This window comes from Podarcis erhardii (assembly GCF_964252035.2).
Source record: "Podarcis erhardii genome assembly, chromosome: 5".
NCBI lineage: Eukaryota > Metazoa > Chordata > Lepidosauria > Squamata > Lacertidae > Podarcis > Podarcis erhardii.
Window position 1 is genome coordinate 58816389 of NC_138509.1, and position 20346 is coordinate 58836734.

Below are 20346 nucleotides of genomic sequence, written 5' to 3' on the forward strand. Positions count from 1 at the left end.
GTGGCGTGGACCTTACACCGTCTTGCTCTCTACTCCAACAGCGGTGAAGGTAGCTGAGGTGACCCCCTGGATTCATCACTCTCGTTTGAAGAAGTCTGAAGGCAGTTGGACGTGCAAAGGTGACCCCTCTAATCCTTTAAAACTAACTCTCTCCAAAAACCCCTGTATCTAGCCCTACCGGGAACGGGCTAGGTCACGGGCAACATTTGACGACCGGCCTGCTGCAGCCACAACCTGGAAGCTGGCTGACCTGCGCACGCCTGAAGCTTGAGGAGCGTCTGAACCAGCGACTGTGAACGGAAAGATTCTCTAATACAATTGATTGACTGCCCCCCCCCTTGTGGAACAATTATCAGAGATATTACTCATTGGGGATCCTCGGGATATATGTTTTGGTCTTGGTGGTTCCCCATTTCTGTCACTGGGGGAATTATATTGGGGCTAATAATTATTTGCTATCACAATAAGGTAATCTTTTGTGGAAGGAATGCATATACTAGACATCAACATGATTTTATTAATCCTGATCCCTTGGGAAGGGGAAGGGTCCTTGAATCTGACCAAATTGGCTAAATATGGATTCAGCCATGACCACAATATGTGGGTAGGTTTAGCTGAAATGGTAGCTAATGTTGCAAATAGGACCAATTGCCTTGTTTGCTCTCTTGGGCCAGATGATTCAGAGGGAGGTATGCCGTTATTACCGATACCATTAGATGCTATTGGTATGGTAAGCGAAATGCCACACCAAACTGAAATACAGAATTTCCCCGGATGGAACTCAACTAAACCATTACGAGTTATACCTGTACAAGGGGAATTCTGTGTACATAAATCATCAGATGCAGCTGATTCTCCCATGATAGGCTCTTCTCATTGTCACTATACTTGGGATTATAAGAAGAATAGTCATACCTGGGCACACGGTACTACCTATCGAACTCGGAATGCCTTGCCCTGTGCACCTCCTTTTATTCATGCATGGAAAGTGGTATGGAACATAACTGTGACAGAAGAAGGCAATCTAACATACTGCACTGTGAACTCTCTACCCCTTTTGGTATTTCGCCTTCTGTATTCCCCGTACCAAAAACCTCAGACCCGATGGTTGTGGTGGATATGTGGAGAATGGGCATACAAGAAACTCCCTTCCAAATGGAGTGGGACTTGTTTCTTGGGTTGGGTATTACCACCAATGTGGATTATGCCCACTAGTTCGGCCAGGCGAACACGAAGGAATGCTGATATTTCTCATATAGCAGGAGGAAGTACCCAAAGTTGGAGCGGTACTGATGATTGGCCGCCAGAGCGCATTATAGCCTATTATGATCCTGCCTCCTGGAATCCTGGTGAGCTCATACAAGGGGCACGGGATCCTATTTATAATCTAAACAGAATAATTCGATTGCAAGCAGTAGTGGAACTTGTAACCAATGCAACGGCCCAGAGTTTGAGACTTATTGCACAACAGTTGGATGAAAGTAGAGCCGCCATTTTGCAGCTGAAAATGGGAATGGATTATGTACTTGCCAGGCAGGGAGGCCTATGTGGAGTCTTGAATTTGACAGGGAATGCCTGTTGCTTTAACATTTCTGATAATGGTGAGGCAATCCGTGTGTTGGCCACAAAGATGGAGAATATAGCACATGTCCCAGTACAAACATGGGAAGGATGGGATATGGGATGGCTCACCAATTGGTTACCTAATGTCACAGGACTCAAAGGGATACTATTGTCTTGCTTGTTTTTCTTGACAGTAGTAGTATTGGTTTTATGTATGATGCCATGTATCATTTCATGTTTTAGAAGTACAATTAGCAAGATGGTTTCAAATGAAACTCTACCTCATATCATGGCCCTATACAGAGCTTTACCTCAGGAATATGATGAAGGTCAAGCTATCAAGGACACTTGGGATGAAGGTCCTTGAGCTTGAAAGGGGGGAATGAGGCATCTAATCATAAGCCTGCATTTTTATCAAAGCTTCTATATATTTCAATCAAGGCTTGTATTTAAAAATGAGCTTAAAAAAAGGATTTTCAAATGTTTCATGCCAGGCAAAAGACCAGCTGCCTAAAAGAACCTTGGCAAGATGTTTTTCCTCCTAAGACAAGAAGGGCCCCATTGATTTATAGTAGAAAAACAATTCTCAAAGTCATAAAAAGGGAGAATTACATATGCTGCCCCAAGGCTGAGAAAACACCATTAGGAATGGGGAAGATAATACCAATGTGCCTCCCAGTAAAATGAGCCAGATCTTCTTTCTAAGGTTAAAAGGCCAGGAGCAATGGGGAGAAACATTTAGCTGGAAAGAGAACATTTTTGGGGGAAGTCTTTTTCTAAAGCTGTTTCTTAAACTAAGAGAGTTAAAAAAGGTTAAAATGTGTTAAATGTTGGAAAGGCAACTGGCTAGGCAGAAGAAGCAGCTTCTTCCTATTTTATTTTGAGGCTGGAGAGGAGGGGGAAAGGGGGAGGTGCAAACTGAAGAGGCTTCTTTTAAAAGCTGTGTTTTATTGAGTTCCTTCCTTTTTACTTTGAAAAGCTTTATTCTTTTAAGAGGCTACCTATGATAAATGTATGAAATATATTAGCTTAAATATATTGGCTTAAATGTAATTATGCAAAGGATTTAAGGAATGCTAGATTCTTATTTCATATGGTTGTAAGAGTTGTATTTATCCTGAAATTAAGTCAGCCACCAGCCCCCCCCCTGCCAGACAGAAGACGCCATCCGGGCAGTCTTGATATATGGTTGTCAGGCATTTGTTTAGAAACATTAAATGAAGGAAATCTTTCAATGTTGATGTGAAACTCAAGATCCTTGACATCTGTTGAACATAAAATGTAAGATTAAACCATTTGTTTTAGAAGGCAATAGGGCAAGAAGGGCAAGAGGTGAGCTGGTAATTAAGATTCCATGTAAGATATATTATTACTTATTTGTCATTTATATATAGCTCTTTGTCTCCCATATAAGGGCAAGGAAATGGGTGTATCTTTTGTGGGTGTATCTTTTGTGATTGGCTCTAGCAAACAGCCAATAGGAATTTCAACCAGGCTGATTGGACAGAGGCAGCCACAGGAGGAGCAAAGGGGGCTGGATTAAGGGAATATAAGTGCTGGCCAGAATGGCAGGAGGCCAGGCCAGAGCTTGGTAACCACGTACCACTGAGCCTCTTATTTATTTGTCTGACAAATAAATTACTATTTTAATTTCTCTATTGCTGCGTTGAATATTTCATTCCAGCTAAGCGTTAACCACAAGGAGGGTGCTACAATCTCTGCCGCGTATTGGTGTATTGACTACAAACCCCCAAATTTAGAATCCCCTCCATACCAGTGCCAACGTTTTGCAATCGTTTTGCAGAGTTTTTCAGCCCAATTTTAAGTTTTGCAGTGGCCCCCGAACTGAGAAATTGATACATCAAACCAGGGGTCATGGGTGTCACCCCAAAACCTAATGTTGTCCGATACTCTCCAAACCAGTGCCAAAGTTTTGCAGTTGTTTTGCAGCAGAAACCTCAAGCTTTGCAGCACTTTCCTAACAGTGTTTTCTAGTTAACAGCACTCAAAACCCCAGCTTGTCTAATTTACTCCAAATGGATAGTTTGATGTATCTGTTTCACAGTTTGGGGGATGTGGCAAAATGCCTGAATAACTTAGGCACCGGTTTGGAGGAGATCCCAAGTTTTGGGGTTCATTGTTAGTGAAGCTAGATGTAGCACTCAAAAGTGCTACATTTTGTTTTCAAGAGCAAGGCTGGTGGAAAATATAACACCAGTTTGTCTTGTATGAAATTTGGGTAACCTGGAGGCACAGTGCCTTCTTAGGCATCATTGATTAGTGTCAACACTGTGACCAGGTGCCTTGGAGGCCATTTATGGAAGAGTGTGCCTTTTGGAGGTAAAGTCAAGCCATTGGAGAGTTACAGCACCTGCTGTGTCTCTAGATACCAATACAGGAAATATATGTTTTATTGCAGGTGGGACAGAGGAAGCAGGAGTGCCAACTTGGACCTGTGACCATGGGTGCCCGGGCCCATGGTGCCATGCAGTGTGCATGGCCCTGGCAGCAACATTTGTGGGTGCCAAGCCCCTTCATGGGGAATTTTGTGGGTGCTCATGTTGGAGTTGGCACCTGTGAGGAGAAGACATCCATTACAGGTGCACTGTGATTTTGCTTCTCTCTGTGCTCCTCCCAGCGGTCATTCCTCCTCTGGTCCATGCTGTGGATACACAATCTGTCTGTTTCCAGGCACTGTGAACATCTGCAAGGGATTCCCACACTGCAAGATTAATGTTTCCAGGCACTGTGAACATCTGCAAGGGATTCCCACACTGCAAGATTAATGTTTCCAGGCACTGTGAACATCTGCAAGGGATTCCCACACTGCAAGATTAATGTTTCCAGGCACTGTGAACATCTGCAAGGGATTCCCACACTGCAAGATTAATGTTGTCAACCTTCATGTTGAGTTTGTGGACATCTTTGTAACACAGAGTTGGTGTAGTTTAGAGATCCTTGGGGATCCTGCCTGTCTGGTCATGTGTACATGACCAAGGCTGCTAAGACAGAAGTGCAAATAGGCTGGGAATGTGGGCTTGGGAGAGCACATCTTTGTTTGAGACTCTGTCCTGCCATGTGATGCCCAAAATCTTCCTGACGCAGAACATATGGCATTGGGGTGTCACTCCTGCCCATGACTCACTTCCACAAAGCAGCACACTCAACTTGCAAGCCTAGAAGACCTTCATTTTGGTATTGGTTGTTAGCATCACATTTTCTCATACACTTTTGTGAAGATTTTGTCAGGCCAGTATCACTTTAGCTGGGGGGGGGGGTCAGATATCTGCCCTGCTTTGAGCACGACAGGAAGAAAATAAGGTGGGACTTTCATTCCTTTACACTCTAGCTTTCTAAAGGCAGAATTCCCTGCCACAGAAGAGGAACATTCAAGCATGCAAAGTTGCAAACCCCTGATGCCTGGAGTGGCTATGAGCCTGTGCTATAGGTGTTAAGTGTCTACTGTTCACTAGCATGTGGCTGTTCCAAAGCATTCATCCTATGCAAGCTGGTGCTCATTCTGAAGGACCCCATCCGGAATTTATGGCTTCGCTTACGATACAAGTCTAATCTGCCCAGTCTGGCTCCTTAGGGATCTACCCTCCTTGGTGTGTTAAATAACATATTGAATTAAGGGTGAAATTTAAAAACAGAGCAGTCCACGGGGATGAAGGGGTAGCACCAGATGAAACGGGGGAGAGAGACAGAGAAGAAGCAGAGTATATTTCTGGATGAGCAAGTTGTGTCCTCACGTTAAGATTTCTGGCAGAAAAATTACCGTAATGTTAATGACAGGTGTCTAGCAGCTGAAGGGGATGGAGTGAGGGCGAGCTCATTAATTTGGGGGGGCACTCCCCCCCCGCGCCCCTTCTAGCACTGCCCATGTGGGATGCCCAGGCAAATTGCAATGGTGACCATCCCAGCGGATGAAGGTCACGTTGCCCTTCGCGTGCGCTTCGTGAGCGCCGTGCCGGAGGGAGCGACCAGGCGCCTCCTTCTGGACGCATGCGCCAAACCTTCATAGTTCCTCCTAAAAAACGCACGTATGAATTCCAGTCTGAGACACAGACTGCCGGATCGAAAACCAGAGCATGCGCAATACTGAATCCGGAGGGAGGGGTTGAGTGGGGCTAGAATGCCCATAGAGATTGTAACATTACAGAGGTACAATTCAACTATCTGGAGGCAAACTTCCTGGCTCCTTTAAAAGAGGTTTTAGTTTCTCCTTTTTTAAAAAAATAATTTTTATTAATTTTCATAAACAAAAAACACACAAAGAAAAATATTCACAAACAACACATGACTTACCCATACCTCCCCTTCACTGCACCCTTATTTCCAATTTTTTAGCAATCCTTCATTCCATTTCTATATTTAACTTCCCTCAGGTTCTCTTAACTTAAACATTTACAGCTATAATTCTCTGTTTCTTACCCCTTGACATTTTATCAGTCTGAAATTTTACAGCAGTTCTTAAGATATATTTTAAATTTTTTCCAGTCCTCTTCCACTGTCTCTCTCCTCTGATCACGGATTCTGCCGGTCATCTCTGCCAGTCCCATAAATTCAGTCACCTTCGTCTGCCATTCTTCCAGAGTAGGTAATTCTTGCATCTTCCAATACTTTGCCAAGAGAATTCTTGCTGCTGTAGTTGCATACATGAAAAAAGTCCTACGTATCTTTCTTTGGTACCAATTGGCCGACCATACCCAAGAGAAAAGCCTCCGGTTTCTTTGCAAATGTCCACTTAAGGATTTTCTTAATTTCATTATAGATCATTCCCCAGTAGGCCTTAATCTTTGGGCAGGTCCACCAAAGGTGGTAGAAAGGAGGTTTTAGTTTCTCCTGGGTTGGAAGAACTGCTCAGAGAAGTCAGTGAATGGAGATATTAAGAATTTTTATGTAGCGTGCTCCTTTGTAATCCAGATCTTATTTTGTGTGGCAGGTGCTATTTAACATAGTTTCAATACACTGACAAATTGCTCGGCCATTAGCCAGTTATTTCATATAACCCCTTAGGAGCCCACTTGCAAACTAGAGATGGGCCTGAGCCTTGTTTCCAACAACAACAACAACAACAACAACAACAACAAGCTCCATAGAGAACACTCTTAAGGTTGCCACAAACATACTTTAATTATCCCCTCCTCGGACTTGTTCACAGCCGAAATTGGCGATCAACTCTGTTGACTTGCATAAAGACGCGCTGCGTTTAGCGTTTAGAAAGAGGTCTTAAATATGATTTTCACACGAAAAGTTCTGCACACCTATCTTGGCTGCTGCGTTTGGCGAGGGGGAAGCTCTGCTGCCCAATCACAACTAAGCCGAAACCTTAGCTTTCTTTCTTTCTTGATGGGCAGCTCTCATTTCTCTTGGGTAGAAAAACGTTATGCGAAAAGCGAGCCCGGAATTTGTCCGCTGCCTGTCTGAAGGGGATGCCTGAGATGCGCCATCACAGAGGGCTGGTCTTTGGGCGCACGCCCCTTGCCTGGCCCAGAGTCTCCCGGTCGGTGGCGTCGCAGTGTGCAGAGTGCATCCGCGGCGCTTGCATCGCATCCCAGCTTCTCGGTTCCCGCCATGGCTGCTGCTTACAGGCTAGTTTTGGTTCGGCACGGCGAGAGCGCCTGGAACCTCGAGAACCGCTTCAGCGGCTGGTACGACGCAGACCTGAGCCCGGCCGGGCAGGAGGAGGCGCGGCGCGGCGGAGAAGCGCTGAGAGGTGAAGGAGACCGGGGCGCGGCGCGAGGGCTGGGGAGCCGGGAGGCTGCAGCGGGCGGAGCGCGATGGGGATGCTTGGAGGCTCTCACCCCGGGGGAAACGGGGAGGCGGGCCGGAACTCCGCGCAGGGGTCGGGAAGGTATCCGAGCAAGGCCAGAAGATCTTGCGGGTCCTCTTTGGACCACGGAGGGTCCCAATAGCTGGCGATGAAGGAGGTTTGGGCATGCGGGTGTTCCCTTTCTCCGGCTTTAGCCACGTGGTGAGCTTCCGCGTTCTCTCCGCGCAAGAATTGGGTGCCTTGCATTTTTTTGGGACGGGTCTCCTGCTAGATGCCTAACTACGTCTACAGTACAGTGGTACCTCGGGTTACATATGCTTCAGGTTACAGACTACGCTAACCCAGAAATAGTACCTCGGGTTAAGAACTTTGCTTCAGGATGAGAACAGAAATCGTGCTCCGGCGGTGCAGCGGTAGCGGGAGGCCCCATTAGCTAAAGTGATGCTTCAGGTTAAGAACAGTTTCAGGTTAAGAACGGACCTCCGGAACGAATTAACTACTTAACCCGAGGTACCACTGTACTCGGAAGTAAGCCCCGCTGAATTCCGCATCACTGGCTCTCCAGGAAGCCTGCATGGAATTGGCAAGGATGCTCTCCCCCCCCCCCCAAGGCTTACTCATGTTGGGAGGGGAATGGAAGGCCAGAATGGGTTTCTGGGCTTTCGAAGCGAAACGGGGAGTTGGACACGTTTCTGGAGGCACATGCGTGTTCTCGGGCGTTTGAACGGCAAGTCTCTCTCTCGGAAAGATGTAAAGTAGGACAAAGGAGAGGTTTCCTGAAGCTCGTGCATCGGCCTCGCCGCTGAAGAATCGAAGCGCAGCTCCCTGCAGCCGGCACTGGGGTGGGGGCGCCCTAGGCTAGCCGGAACTCCGGCCTTACTCCTTTCAGAGATTGTGACGCCTCTTGGCCCCGAATAGCCTCGGGCTAAATCTGTGCCAAGCATAACAGGGATTTCATCTCACTCCTCTGGGCGGCAGGATGAATTGACTGAAAACGTGCCGCTTGCTCACTCGCCAAAGGCGCCACGGCCTTCATAGAGAGGGTGGCATAGGCTGCTCTCCCGCTGTGAAAAGGGGCAGCTGCCTCTTTAGCTATGTTCCCCCACCCACCCCGCTCCAGCTGCGCGACCTTGGCTAGGTCACTTTTGCGCATTTTAGGGTCACTGTTTCGGTCTGAATCAAGGCATGCCCCCATTGCCTCTCAAGGAAATCTTCACAGCAGCGTAATATTATTTATTGAATTTCATCTAATAATTGCTTCTCATGGAACATCTCAAAGCTCTTTTGGAATAAAAACAACAGCAATAATAAAGCAATAAAACTACAGCAATTTAAAAGGCCAGTTAAAAAAATTAATGTCCGATACACGGTGAGATAAAGATGAAAGGTTTGCTGGAAATAGGAGAAGCCTTCATATGGCATGAGAGTATCTCTTCCCTGCATTCCTTACACATGCACCCTGCGTGGCCATCCTGCAGGATTGCATTCGCAGTCTTGCTGGGCCTTTGATATGGAAATATAGCAGGAGCTGCTGAGTCATTCTGTCTTGGAGAGAGAGAGAGAGAGAGAGAGAGAGAGAGAGAGAGAAGGGTTACAGGAAATTGGGGCTTGCGGGGGGGGGGGGGAGAGAAAGAGAGAGAGAGAGCTCCAGGAAGCAACTAGGGACCGCATGTTTTCTGCAGGCTCAAGAAACAGCCCGCCCAGTTCCAGTTTTTGTGCATTATCTCTCTGGGTGTAAGGAAAGAGAACAGAGTTCTACCCTTCTCTGAGAATTGTGTAGAGTGTTTGATGTAAGCAGAATAAAAGCCCTGCATTTAAAAGTGTCCGTTATTGTTCATTTCTAATGCTGTTATTGTTAATTTCTGATGCCCTCTTAAGGGGTCATCCTGGGTTGGGTGGGTGCATGCAATGGTACATGACTTGCCCTTTGCTTGCCTTTGTCCTGTTTCATCTTCCGTGTTGCACAATTACTGCTTTCCCCACCCTGACATTGGTTGGCATTATTGCACAGAACCTCTCTTCCTTTCTACAGAATGGGACAATCAGGCACATGGGAGCAGGCAAATGATTGTAAGGACGTGTTGTTAAGGCTATACTACAACATAACCTAATTTAGATAGAGGTGACTGGTTGTTTCCTCTCGGTGAGCAGAGAGAGTGGCTGCTGTTCAGATTCCTCCCCCACCCCAATGATTACATAAGCATTTCATCTTTCCACTATACTGGGTTTCAATGTAGCTGGCCAAAAACGAGCCAGCTACATTGTAAAATGGAAGATGCGATACGCTGAGTTTGCTGCTAATTTCAACACTGGAACTTGGTAATGGTAACCTCAGGGCTTGCAGCATATGATTAGTAAACCTACCTATTTGTTTGTTACCCCTGCTATTCCATCTTCACTTTGTCACATTTTGTTCACATTTGCTGGATTCTCCCCCAACCGCCTGGATTTAGTGGGTGACTACCTATGTCAGTGAAACATTGAGGGGCTTCCACACTAAGGTGTTAATATGTTACAGAGCATTTGGGATAAAGCATGCTTCAAATAAGCATTGTACAGTGGTACCTCTGGTTGTGAACGGGATCTGTTCCGGAGGCCCATTCGCAACATGAAAGGAATGCAACCCGCAGTCTGCACACACACGGGTTGCGATTTACCGCTTCTGCGCACACACGTGACGTCATTTTGCATTTCCGTGCATGCGCGAGCGGCAAAATCCAGAAGTAATCCTTTCCGGCACTTCTGGGTCGCTGCGGGATGCAACCTGAAAAAACGTAACATGAAGTAAACATAACATGAGGTATGACTGTACTCTCTGGGCCCTTCCAGATGCTGGTTATGAGTTCGACATCTGCTTCACATCTGTGCAGAAGAGGGCAATCCGCACCCTCTGGACTGTGCTGGATGTCATTGATCAGATGTGGCTACCCGTAGTGAGGACCTGGCGCCTCAATGAGAGGCACTATGGTGGCCTGACAGGCCTTAACAAGGCTGAGACGGCAGCTAAACACGGTGAGGCCCAGGTGAAGATCTGGAGGCGTTCCTTCGACATTCCGCCACCTCCAATGGAGCCTGATCACCCTTTCTACAGTACCATCAGCAAGGTGAGCTGGGAAACTCTAGTCCATTAGTGGTGTGTGGGGCGGGGGGGGGGTGGATCATTTGGAAATTGTCATGCAGCGGTACCCTGTGATGTGACTTCTAAAATACCTTCCTGCTTCTGCCCATTGTTGCCCCAGAACCATGGATTCATTGGACTCCCATTTTCATCCATCTTCTCCATCCATTGCTTGGACTTTTGCCCTTACATTACTCTCCCTTTGTCCAGTTATTTTGGGAGTCCTACAGTTGTCCTTGCTAATTGCTGCTTTTATACGGGATGTCACTCCTGAGCTGTTTTGACAATTTAATAGAACTTGCCCCTTTCATGCAATTAATCATTTACATTGTGCCCTTTCATGGATGTTTGTACTGCATGGTGACAACAGTCAAGGTTATTCGTGGAGGGGCTGGAATCTTCCATCTATACAACAACATGTTTGTTAATGGTTTTACTACACGAGATGGTCAGATCGCAGGCTCTAGAACTTGTTTCATCTGATCACAGTAGTGTGGATTATAATACCATCTGCAGGCACTGAAAAGCTAAAACAGCTGTGTACAATAGGCAATGAAATTGAAAATAGGCAATGAAATTAAAAAGGCCAATCAGGTTAAGAACAATAGGCATTTAAATTGTGATTATGGCTGTAAAAGAGGCAACTTCTGTAGAACAGGTTGCTGAAGAGCCAAAGCAATGTGTAGAAACTGCAGAGAAGCGGATTTTGGCTAAATGTTAGGAGAAACCTTCACACAGCACAAGCCGTTTGACATTGCAACAGATTGCTATGGGGAAGTGCTGGATTTGCACACCCTGGAGGCATTTAAGCAGAGGCCAGATGGCCATCTGCCAGAGATACTGCAGTGAGTAGGAACTAGATTATCTTTAGGGTACCCTTCAGCTCTGTGATTTTCCAAACATTAATAGTTTCATACCGTATTTGGGAGGATGAATAGAAAATGTTGGTTTGGGCAAATAATGATTATTTAAGGCCTAGCATGCTGTTGATATGAGAGGTAAGGAAGGGCCACTGACCAAAGACCAGAGGAAAAACAAATGCTTAGATGGGCTCCTGTAAAGTGCCTATTTTAAAATGTCCAGTAACACAGGCAACCAGCGAGCATGGTTCACAATTCTTCCAAAGAGAAGGTGCTTCATAGATCTCCCTGAGCATCTCCAGGATGAAGCAGAAATCGTGTCTTAAATGCCACTCCATATTCTTCCGCAGGATCGTCGCTATGCTGACCTCACTGAAGATCAGTTGCCTACATGTGAGAGCCTGAAAGATACCATTGCTCGGGCCCTGCCCTTCTGGAATGAGGAAATTGTTCCTCAGATCAAGGAAGGCAAGCGTGTGCTCATTGCTGCCCATGGCAACAGTCTCCGAGGCATTGTCAAGCATCTAGAAGGTGAGTCTGCTTGTGACTTGAGACAAGCCTGGTCAAGTCTAAAGGCAAGCTCCATGAGGGTTGCCTTCTAACAGTCCTTGGGATGGGCACTATAACCAAGCTGCTGGTGTGATTCACCCCTTGCTCTTTGCAGGAATGTCTGAGGCAGCAATCATGGAACTGAACCTGCCCACTGGAATCCCCATTGTCTATGAGCTGGACAAAAATCTGAAGCCCATCAAGCCCATGCAGTTCCTTGGGGATGAGGAGACTGTCCGCAAGGCCATGGAAGCTGTGGCTGCCCAGGGCAAGGTGAAGAAGTGAAGGCAAACCCAAGTCCTCAGTAGAAGATCTCCCCCTCCCTCATCCCTTTCCTTCCCAGCACATGCCTGCCACAGCCTGAGGGACTGGGCAGACGAGCCAAAGGAGGTGAAGCTTCCTGGGGCCACCACGTTCTTTCCTTCAAGACCAACGTCTTTCCACATTCACTTTACCCCCAGCAGGATATGGCTAGATACACTAGGGATGTGGACCACAGTCCAGCACAGGGGTCTGGCAGATGAGCAAACCCTAGCGCCATGGAATGTGATGCTGCTAAAGTGAAGGGGGGGAATCCCCATGCATTCCGAAGAGAGAGCCCCTCCTGCCTTCTTTCCATTTTATGTGGCAGCTGTAGTAGTATTGCTCGATTTGGTTTGGTCACTCGTGATTAAGGCTAGCTAGGGGTGCTTCAGACAGCACAACAGGGATGCTCAAGGACCATTTATTTTTTATGGGTCTTTTTAAAGAGAGCATGTAATTTTGCTAAAGAGTCTTTTTTATTTTTAGTTGTCCCTGGAGTTACGTCTGATTCTGTATTAGGTAACAATAGCCAGCTCGTTATTTCATTGCCTTCAAAACGATTGTAGGAAGGAGTGAAGCTAGGGGAAGAGAAAAGGGAACAGCACCCACCCTGGAATCTCCAGCTGCGATCCCTTAAGTTTGCTGTGTAGTGCCAGTAAACCCAGATACTGTGTATCATCATGTGTTGCTTTTCTGCCCCACAGTCTGTGTGGTATCCCTGCCTGATTTTAGGGCAGGTTTACACTGGAGCTCACTTCACTGTACAATGGCTGCATTTGCCCTAATCTCAGTAAAATAAAGGAATTATGTGCAATAGCTCCTGTGTCTGTACAATCTTATTGATTCCAAGAAATAGTGTTACTTGTTGCCCCCCTAGTCACAGTATCTATCCACTGCAAGCAGGTCTGAAAAGGACCCAGGTCATCTTTTGTTCCATCTTAAAACTACTGGCTGTGGAGCCCATGTAGGTAAAGTCCATATAAGGACAAGTCTTATGTTCTTCTCTAGCTGATCCCCAAACCACTCCCAAGGTGAGCACTGCAGGTGGTTGGTTGTCCCTGTTGGCTTACACACACACAACTGCTACTGATCAACAGGGAAGTACAGTTCCCAAGTACGGGATTCCCCTTCCACATGGCCCTGCTGGCAAAGAGAGAGATTCAAACCATTATGTTTTCCTTTCCTTCTTTTTTCAGATTTGGTTACTAGTTTACATGTGAATGTCAAAACATTGCAATACTGTGGATACTAAACATAAGCCAGTACTGTATACAGAAAATGTGAACACAAGAGTAATAGGAGGGAACACAAAGGTCAATCCTGGTTTACTTATATTCAAACATTAATGTTTAGATAGGAACAATATCAAATTTCCTTTGTTTGTGACTAGGCATTCATTCCTTTGGTTCTCCCCCTCAAGTGCCTTGGAGCTATCTACTTCAGAACTTGGGCACTGCCTGGGATCCTGCACACCTAATCACCACCCTTGCTTCTCCAATAACATATCCTCCAACAAGGGCAGGTGGTTCACTAGATCAAACTATCTAGGACTGAATGTAAAAAAGGTAAAGGGGCCCCTGGCCATTAAGTCCAGTCGCGAACGACTCAAGGGTTGCGGTGCTCATCTCACTTTACTGGCCAAAGGATCCGGCGTTTGTCCGCAGACAGCTTCTAGGTCATGTGGCCAGCATGACTAAGCTGCTTCTGGCGAACCAGAGCAGCACACATTTACCCTCCCACCGGAGTGGTACCTATTTATCTACTTGCACTTTGACGTGCTTTTGAACTGCTAGGTGGGCAGGAGCTGGGACCGAACAACGGGAGCTCACTCCCTCGCGAGGATTCGAACTGCCGACCTTCCGATCGGCAAGCCCTAGGCTCAGTGGTTTATAGACCACAGTGCCACCCGCGTCCCAGGACTGAATGTACCCAAGTTCAAAGGAGGAAGTTAACCTTCTCTAGAGAAAAACTTTTATATCGCCTATAGGTGGTATTTATTAAAGATAAAAAACAGTACTGCTTATGGCTCAGAAAGGAAGAATGGAAGACAGTTTTATTTGTCCTTTTCCAGGTGTGAAGATTAAAATCAGGCAGAAAAGACAGGGACAACAGGGAAGAGTTGGTTGGTTTATAAAACAGTACAACAGCAATATAAAATTAAGAGGAATCCGGACTTGTCATCAACTTTTCTTTCCCAGACCATTCCAGAAGCCAAAGTGACCCAGCTCTGTTTTGCACCCTCATAAGGTCCATTCACAGCAACAGCAAAGGAGGCTGCTTCCATGCCCCTCTAAGCATGCAAGATGTAGCAAAGCCTTTTGTGTACTTGCTGTGCATCTTTGGGCATACACCAGTCACTACGTCTGCAGAAACTGGGGCTGTACTCTGGCTACCTTGCGCAGTTCCTTGCTATGTGTACCGGGGCACTGCATTTCACACCAGCTGATTGGCACCATCTGTACTCCTGAAATCAGAACAGAAATCCATAGTTACACAGACACCGTTCCCAGGGAAAGAAAGATTCCTCCACTCATTAAAGGTGCCTTGCAACCACACTGACACCCCCAGATATAGGGAAGTATATAAATTAAATTAAAATAAATAAATAATAAATATACCACTACCTGGCTCTCTGAAATTTAGTTATTGCATCCATAAACTGCCCTTTTCACTTTACAACCTAAGTGGATATTCTATATTATAGAATGTCTTCCCTCAATAGTGATGTTACTAATGCTTCTTCCTTAATCATACATTTAAGAAGTCCATAATATGTTGGCATGTTCAGTAGATTTCAGCATTATGTACAACCTGCTTGGAACGAGACTGGTCTTACCTGCTTCACTATGAGCCACCACTACCCCCAGCTCATTTTCTGCTGTTGTCAGCAAATAGTTGGACTGTGCATCACCCAGAGAGATCTAGCCCCACAGGTTGAGTTAAGGTGCAATGCCTAAAGATTTCTCTTCCAGCTAGCACATACATACACAGCACATAAAGGCAGAAACAAGAAAAGGATACAACTTTGGCCAAAACAATATCTCCTGGGCGGAAACTCTTGTAAACCTCTACCTGTCAACCATGCATGAGGTGGGAAGGAAAGAGAAAGTGTAAAAAGCAAAATACTGAGACAACTTCAAGGGAAAGTGTGCAGTGAAACATGGCCGATTTCAACATGAAGAGGACATCCATCAGATCTAGTGCTAAGATGTCCTTTATCCAGAAATCGCCTTTTCTTCAACAAATGTACAAAAAGAAGCATTGCTAAACGTCCTCTTGCCCCAACAAGGTTTTGCTTTTCCTCAGGGAAGTTTCCCCAAGAGCAGTAATGATTTTATTATTTTTTTATTACACGGTTTTCTCCAATGAGCTCAAGGTGGGAAACCCACTTGTCCCCCTCTCGATACTGTCTTCACAGCAACCCTGTGAGGTAGGTTAGGCAGAGAGATGGTGACTAGCCCAAGGTCACCCAGAGGGCTTCAAAGTCTCCCATGTCCTAGTCCGCCACACACATGTATGTATTCGTGCCAGGAAGAAATGCTCCTGGCTATGCGCATTAGGTATACTACCGATTCCCATCACATGTAACCAAAATGTTTATTCCACTGACCTTGTCTTTCTCTGTAGCTCTGACATCTTCTCTCCTGTAGCAGGAAAAGAGAAGTTAAGAGTTCACCCTAGTCCTCCTCTCCCTCCCCTAAAAGAAAACTTACTATACTGACTCGGCTATGAGTGACTGCCAAAGAAGAAGAAGCAGCAGCTTTTTGAGGAAGGGCTGGCTAGTTTAGATGAAAAACCAAGAAGTCTGAACATGAGGCCAAGCACCTTACTGGATGAAGTACAGTGGTACCTCGGGTTACGTACGCTTCAGGTTACATACACTTCAGGTTACAGACTCCGCTGACCCAGAAATAGTACCTCGGGTTAAGAACTTTGCTTCAGGATGAGAACAGAAATCGAGATCTGGCAGCGCAGCGGCAGCAGGAGGCCCGATTAGCTAAAGTGGTGCTTCAGGTTAAGAACAGTTTCAGGTTAAGAACGGACCTCCGAAATGAATTAAGTACTTAACCCGACGTACCACTGTAGATCTGGGTCTTGCTAGTGGCTAAATGGATGACTGCCTGGGATCCAAACACTGCCTTGGGTTCCACAACAGAATTATATAAATGAAAGGAACATAAATATAATAAAACAATTCCCACTAGCGCTCAAGTGCTAATGATGAGAGTAGAACAAAATATTTATAAGGGCTGGCCTTATCTCCTCTCTAAAAGTGCAGACATCCAACACCTCAGAAGAAGCCGCCACAACAAAGTTGTCTTCCTACCGGATAGTTCCACGGAATGGGGATTTTAATGGTGTAGAGCCGACATACAAGATGTGCACCTTGGCAAAACGAGAGTTAATGCTGCAAACCTGGGTGGGAATATTGGGGGTGGGAAAAAGGGGAGAGAAAACCATAACTGAATTTCAGATTGGACATATCTAACAGAGTAATCACAGGGAACAGTAACTTCAATGCCTCAGCAATTCCCCCTCCCACTTTTCTAAGTAACGAAAGTAATTTTGGGATTGCAGTCGATGATGCTTTCTGCTCTGTGGAGGAAAAAAAATCAAAGCTAGTTTTTGAGATGAAGTACGTGCTTCTTCCTTTCAATCAACAACACTTTGTTCTGGCGAGGGCAATGCTTGCAAGGTTTATACTGGACTTGGTAATGAAGGAACTTGGGCTTCTGGTATTCGGGGGCTGAACAGACCAAGAGCCCTGGTATTTATTACTAGGGGCTGAGCTCCTGCTCACTGTACTTGCCAGCTACACTCACCCACTTGTCAACCCCCCTCCTCTTATGCCTCACCAAGTCAACCCCTCCCATTAGAGCCCATCAAACCACCACTACCTGCTCCCATTAGTTTGCCCTCAGCTCACCTAGGCTTCCCCCCCTCCAATTCTCTTATCCTCTGATGTTGCTAAGGCCGAAATGGTGTCACTGGAGAGACAGGAAGCAGCAGAGCAGGATGGTTGCTGGGCTGCTGCCTAGCCCTTCCTGGCCATTCTTCCATGGTTCGACTGGGCCAGACACCTGCCTCCATCTCTCTCCTCCTACCACCTTTGTCTCATCCCCCAACACTGCTGTGATGGGCAAGTAGCTCTCAGAAGTCTGTTGTCACACTGTAGTTTGCAGTGCCAAAAGCCAAGCAAACTGCTGTGTGAAAACATCCATACCATTTTATTATATATCAAGACATTTATATCCCACCTTTCCCCGCAAAGCTAGTCAAGGTGGCAAACATGATTCTCCTCTCCATACTATCCTCATAACAACCCAGTGAGATAAGGGAGGCGAAGAGTTGGTGACTAGCTCAAGATCACCCAGTGAACTTCATGCCCGAGTCGGGATTTGAACCCTGGTCTCTCAGGCCCTAATCAGACACTTTAAGGAGTACACCACATAAAAAGATGTAGAAAACATTGCTCAGCTGCAATAGTCAGGCTTGTGGCAAACAGCTTCTATATCTGGTTCACAGCCAAACCTGTTGCTTTCCTTGGCCCACCAGTAGATGAATCAAAGACAATTCTATTGTGCCAAGATAGAAATGAGGTTACCTTGCACGTCACTATAGCTCCCACATCAGGAAGAAGCTGAGATTCCACGTCCCTCATCACAGAAACCACCGGGAGCTAAAGAGAAGCAAAGAAGACTAGTCATGATTTATTTGACGCATTGCTTTAGAGCCGTGCTCATCAACCACAGGTCCTCAGGTGTGGATGGATTAAAACTCCCATCAACCCCATCCAGTTTAGCCAATGGCCAGGGATAACAGGTGTAGTTCAACAAATCTGGGGGACTCATGGTTGAAAACTACTGACTTACAAGTGTTAGGATGACACTATAAGATAACCATGTCTCAAAACTTCTTGTGGATTACCAGCTGACCATACACTTGTTGTTGTTGTTGTTGTTGTTGTTGTTAATATTTATTAAATTTGTATACCACCCTATATCCACAGGTCTCAGGGCGATTCACAGGATAATATAAATGTAATCTTCTAATCACTACAGGTGCCACAGTATACATTTCAGGCTTTATCGGGTGTCATGATTATGCACCATCCAGTTCACATGACATGAAGCTCACCTGCCTTCTTGCACAGACCCACCTCCAGTCAAGAATCTGTGAGACCTAGAACAGCTCCACAGCTATTCACAGAATCATGCTGTAGAGTTGGAAAGGACCCTGAGGATCATCTAGTCCAACCCCCTGCAATGCAGCTGTCCCATACGGAGATCAAACCTGTAACCTTGCCATTATCAGCACCATGCTCTAATCAACTTAGCTATGTTGACTCATCCAAGGTCACAGTTATGCACTCCCCACCTCCCCAAATCTGTGACTTGGTTCCTCTCTTGGTCCTACATTATGAACTAGCACTGCTCACATCAAAGCATTCAGTCCTTGCAATTCCCACTACACCACCCCCTCATACTGTTGCCCAGAGGTTGCTTCAATCTCACCATGCCATTCTCACTTTTCTTCATGAGACAACCAGCCAGGGACGCATAGATCGAACCATGACGGGTGTAGGTGCCGCTTCCAGGGGTTCCTTCCTCTAAGCTGCAGAGTCTCTCTCCTGCAGGACAGAATGCAAGTCAAACATCTCATTGCCTAGAGTTGACTGTCCTCTCAGACAGTAACAGACACAGCAGGAGAAGCTGTCATAGTGAAAAGCAGGACCAACTCATGTACCCCCAGCCCCATTTATTGACTCCCATCATGCTGTTAACAGGTGCGTATCAAACATGAAAAACTTTCCTATGGTTTAAAACGGGGGCAGGAGAGGAGGCACAAATCCTAACATTACCCGACTGCGCAACTGCGTTGTAGTTTGCCACAGCTGCCATCCTGAACAGGGACTGTCCTGATACCTCTCCCATTGAGCTACCTGGAGTTGAAAATTTTTACACATCATTTGAGAAGACAGGCGAACTAATGCCAGTGTACTGGAAGAAGCAAAGATCACCAGTGTCGAAGCAATAATTCTTCAACATCAACTTCGTTGGACTGGTCATGTTGTTCAGATGCCTGATTATAATCTTCCAAAGCAACTGCTCTATTCTGAACTTAAAAATGTAAAGCATAATGCTGGTGGTCAACAAAAGAGGTTTAAAGACTCTCTCAAGGCAAATCTTAAAAAATGTAGTATAAACACCCAGGGCCCAGCGCCCCCAAATTACCGCAGATAGGGGGGGGGGGCGAACGCAACTCTCCCCCATGCTGCTGCAAGAGAGCATCCCCGCAGAGGCTTGGGAGGGAAGCTGTGCACCCGCCAGTCATATGGTTGGTGGGGTGCAGCTTCCATCCTAAGCCTCTGCGGGGATCGCTCTCCTCCCGCGGAGGGTTGGGAAGCAAGCTGCACGCCCGCCAGCCGTATGGTTGGCAGGGCATAGCTGGCGGGTGTGCAGGGAAAGGGGAGGCCGCTGGCAAAGCCGCGCAGCTCCCCAACTCGCGGGGGAACCCAAGAGGCCCTGGCGCGATGCACCACTAAGCCCTATGGGAAAGATGGACAACTGGGAAACACTGGCCTGCGAGCGCTCCAAATGGAGAACAGCCTTTACCAAAGGTATCATGGCTGGAACTCAGGACGAAAGGGAGCAACTTGCTAAGAGGAAGGCACGCTTGGCAAATCCTCACCTTGATCAACTCCTGCCTGGAAACCTATGTCTCCACTGTGGAAGGACGTGTGGATCCAGAATTGGCCTCCACAGTCACTTAACGGACTCACCGTTAAAACCGTGTTCATGGAAGACAATCACACTCGACTACGAAGAAGAACTTCAATAGCGTTTTTGCACCCAGCCAGGACGCCTCCCTCCTCCCGCCCCGGCTCTCCCAGTCACCCACCAGGGACGCAGTACCGCGCGGGAGCCATCCTGCCCGGGGCGAGTCTGTGCGGCCGCCTCTCTGGAGGGAAACGCGCCTTCCGAAGCAAGTCTCCCCCACCGAAAACGGGGCGCTGAGCCGCTGCCTCATTGGCCAGCTCTGTTGTCACATGACTTCCTCCCCGCGCGCATGCTTTCCTCCGTGGGCGGAAGAGCTATTATAGAAAACGGGGGCGTGCGGGGCACACAGAGGGAAAGCCATAGGCAGAGGGCGCGAGGAGCCCGTGCGAAGCGACG

At 46.7% G+C, this 20346-nt stretch overlaps 2 protein-coding genes across 2 annotated transcripts; one reads left to right on the forward strand and one right to left on the reverse strand.

Annotated features, from left to right (window-relative positions):
• The first annotated feature begins 7045 nt into the window (after positions 1-7045).
• Positions 7046-12985, forward strand: PGAM1 (phosphoglycerate mutase 1). The gene is made up of 4 exons (XM_081863887.1): positions 7046-7282; positions 10169-10443; positions 11668-11848; positions 11982-12985. Exons 1-4 carry the CDS (start codon positions 7141-7143, stop codon positions 12149-12151), a joined length of 768 nt encoding a protein of 255 aa, XP_081720013.1. The 5' UTR covers positions 7046-7140; the 3' UTR covers positions 12152-12985.
• A 1211-nt stretch (positions 12986-14196) lies between these two features.
• Positions 14197-20223, reverse strand: EXOSC1 (exosome component 1). Its single transcript, XM_081863894.1, has 8 exons — positions 20072-20223; positions 18685-18800; positions 17775-17849; positions 16497-16585; positions 15780-15813; positions 15191-15241; positions 15006-15090; positions 14197-14633 (listed from the first exon to the last, which is right to left on the reverse strand). The coding sequence occupies exons 1-8, from the start codon at positions 20097-20099 to the stop codon at positions 14527-14529; spliced, it is 585 nt and encodes a 194-aa protein (XP_081720020.1). The 5' UTR covers positions 20100-20223; the 3' UTR covers positions 14197-14526.
• Between the last annotated feature and the right edge of the window lie 123 nt (positions 20224-20346).

Bases quoted from the DNA above. Each gene is read 5' to 3' on its own strand.
- PGAM1 (XM_081863887.1), top strand. From the start codon at position 7,141: ATGGCTGCTGCTTACAGGCTAGTTTTGGTTCGGCACGGCGAGAGCGCC. The intron at 10,444-11,667 runs GTGAGCTGGGAA...ATTCTTCCGCAG, and splicing joins TCTACAGTACCATCAGCAAG to GATCGTCGCTATGCTGACCT. The intron at 11,849-11,981 runs GTGAGTCTGCTT...TGCTCTTTGCAG, and splicing joins CATTGTCAAGCATCTAGAAG to GAATGTCTGAGGCAGCAATC.
- EXOSC1 (XM_081863894.1), bottom strand. From the start codon at position 20,099: ATGGCTCCCGCGCGGTACTGCGTCCCTG. The intron at 16,586-17,774 runs GTAACCTCATTT...ATTCCCACCCAG, and splicing joins GAGCTATAGTGACGTGCAAG to GTTTGCAGCATTAACTCTCG. The intron at 15,091-15,190 runs GTATCCTTTTCT...CTGTGGGGCTAG, and splicing joins ATATTGTTTTGGCCAAAGTT to ATCTCTCTGGGTGATGCACA.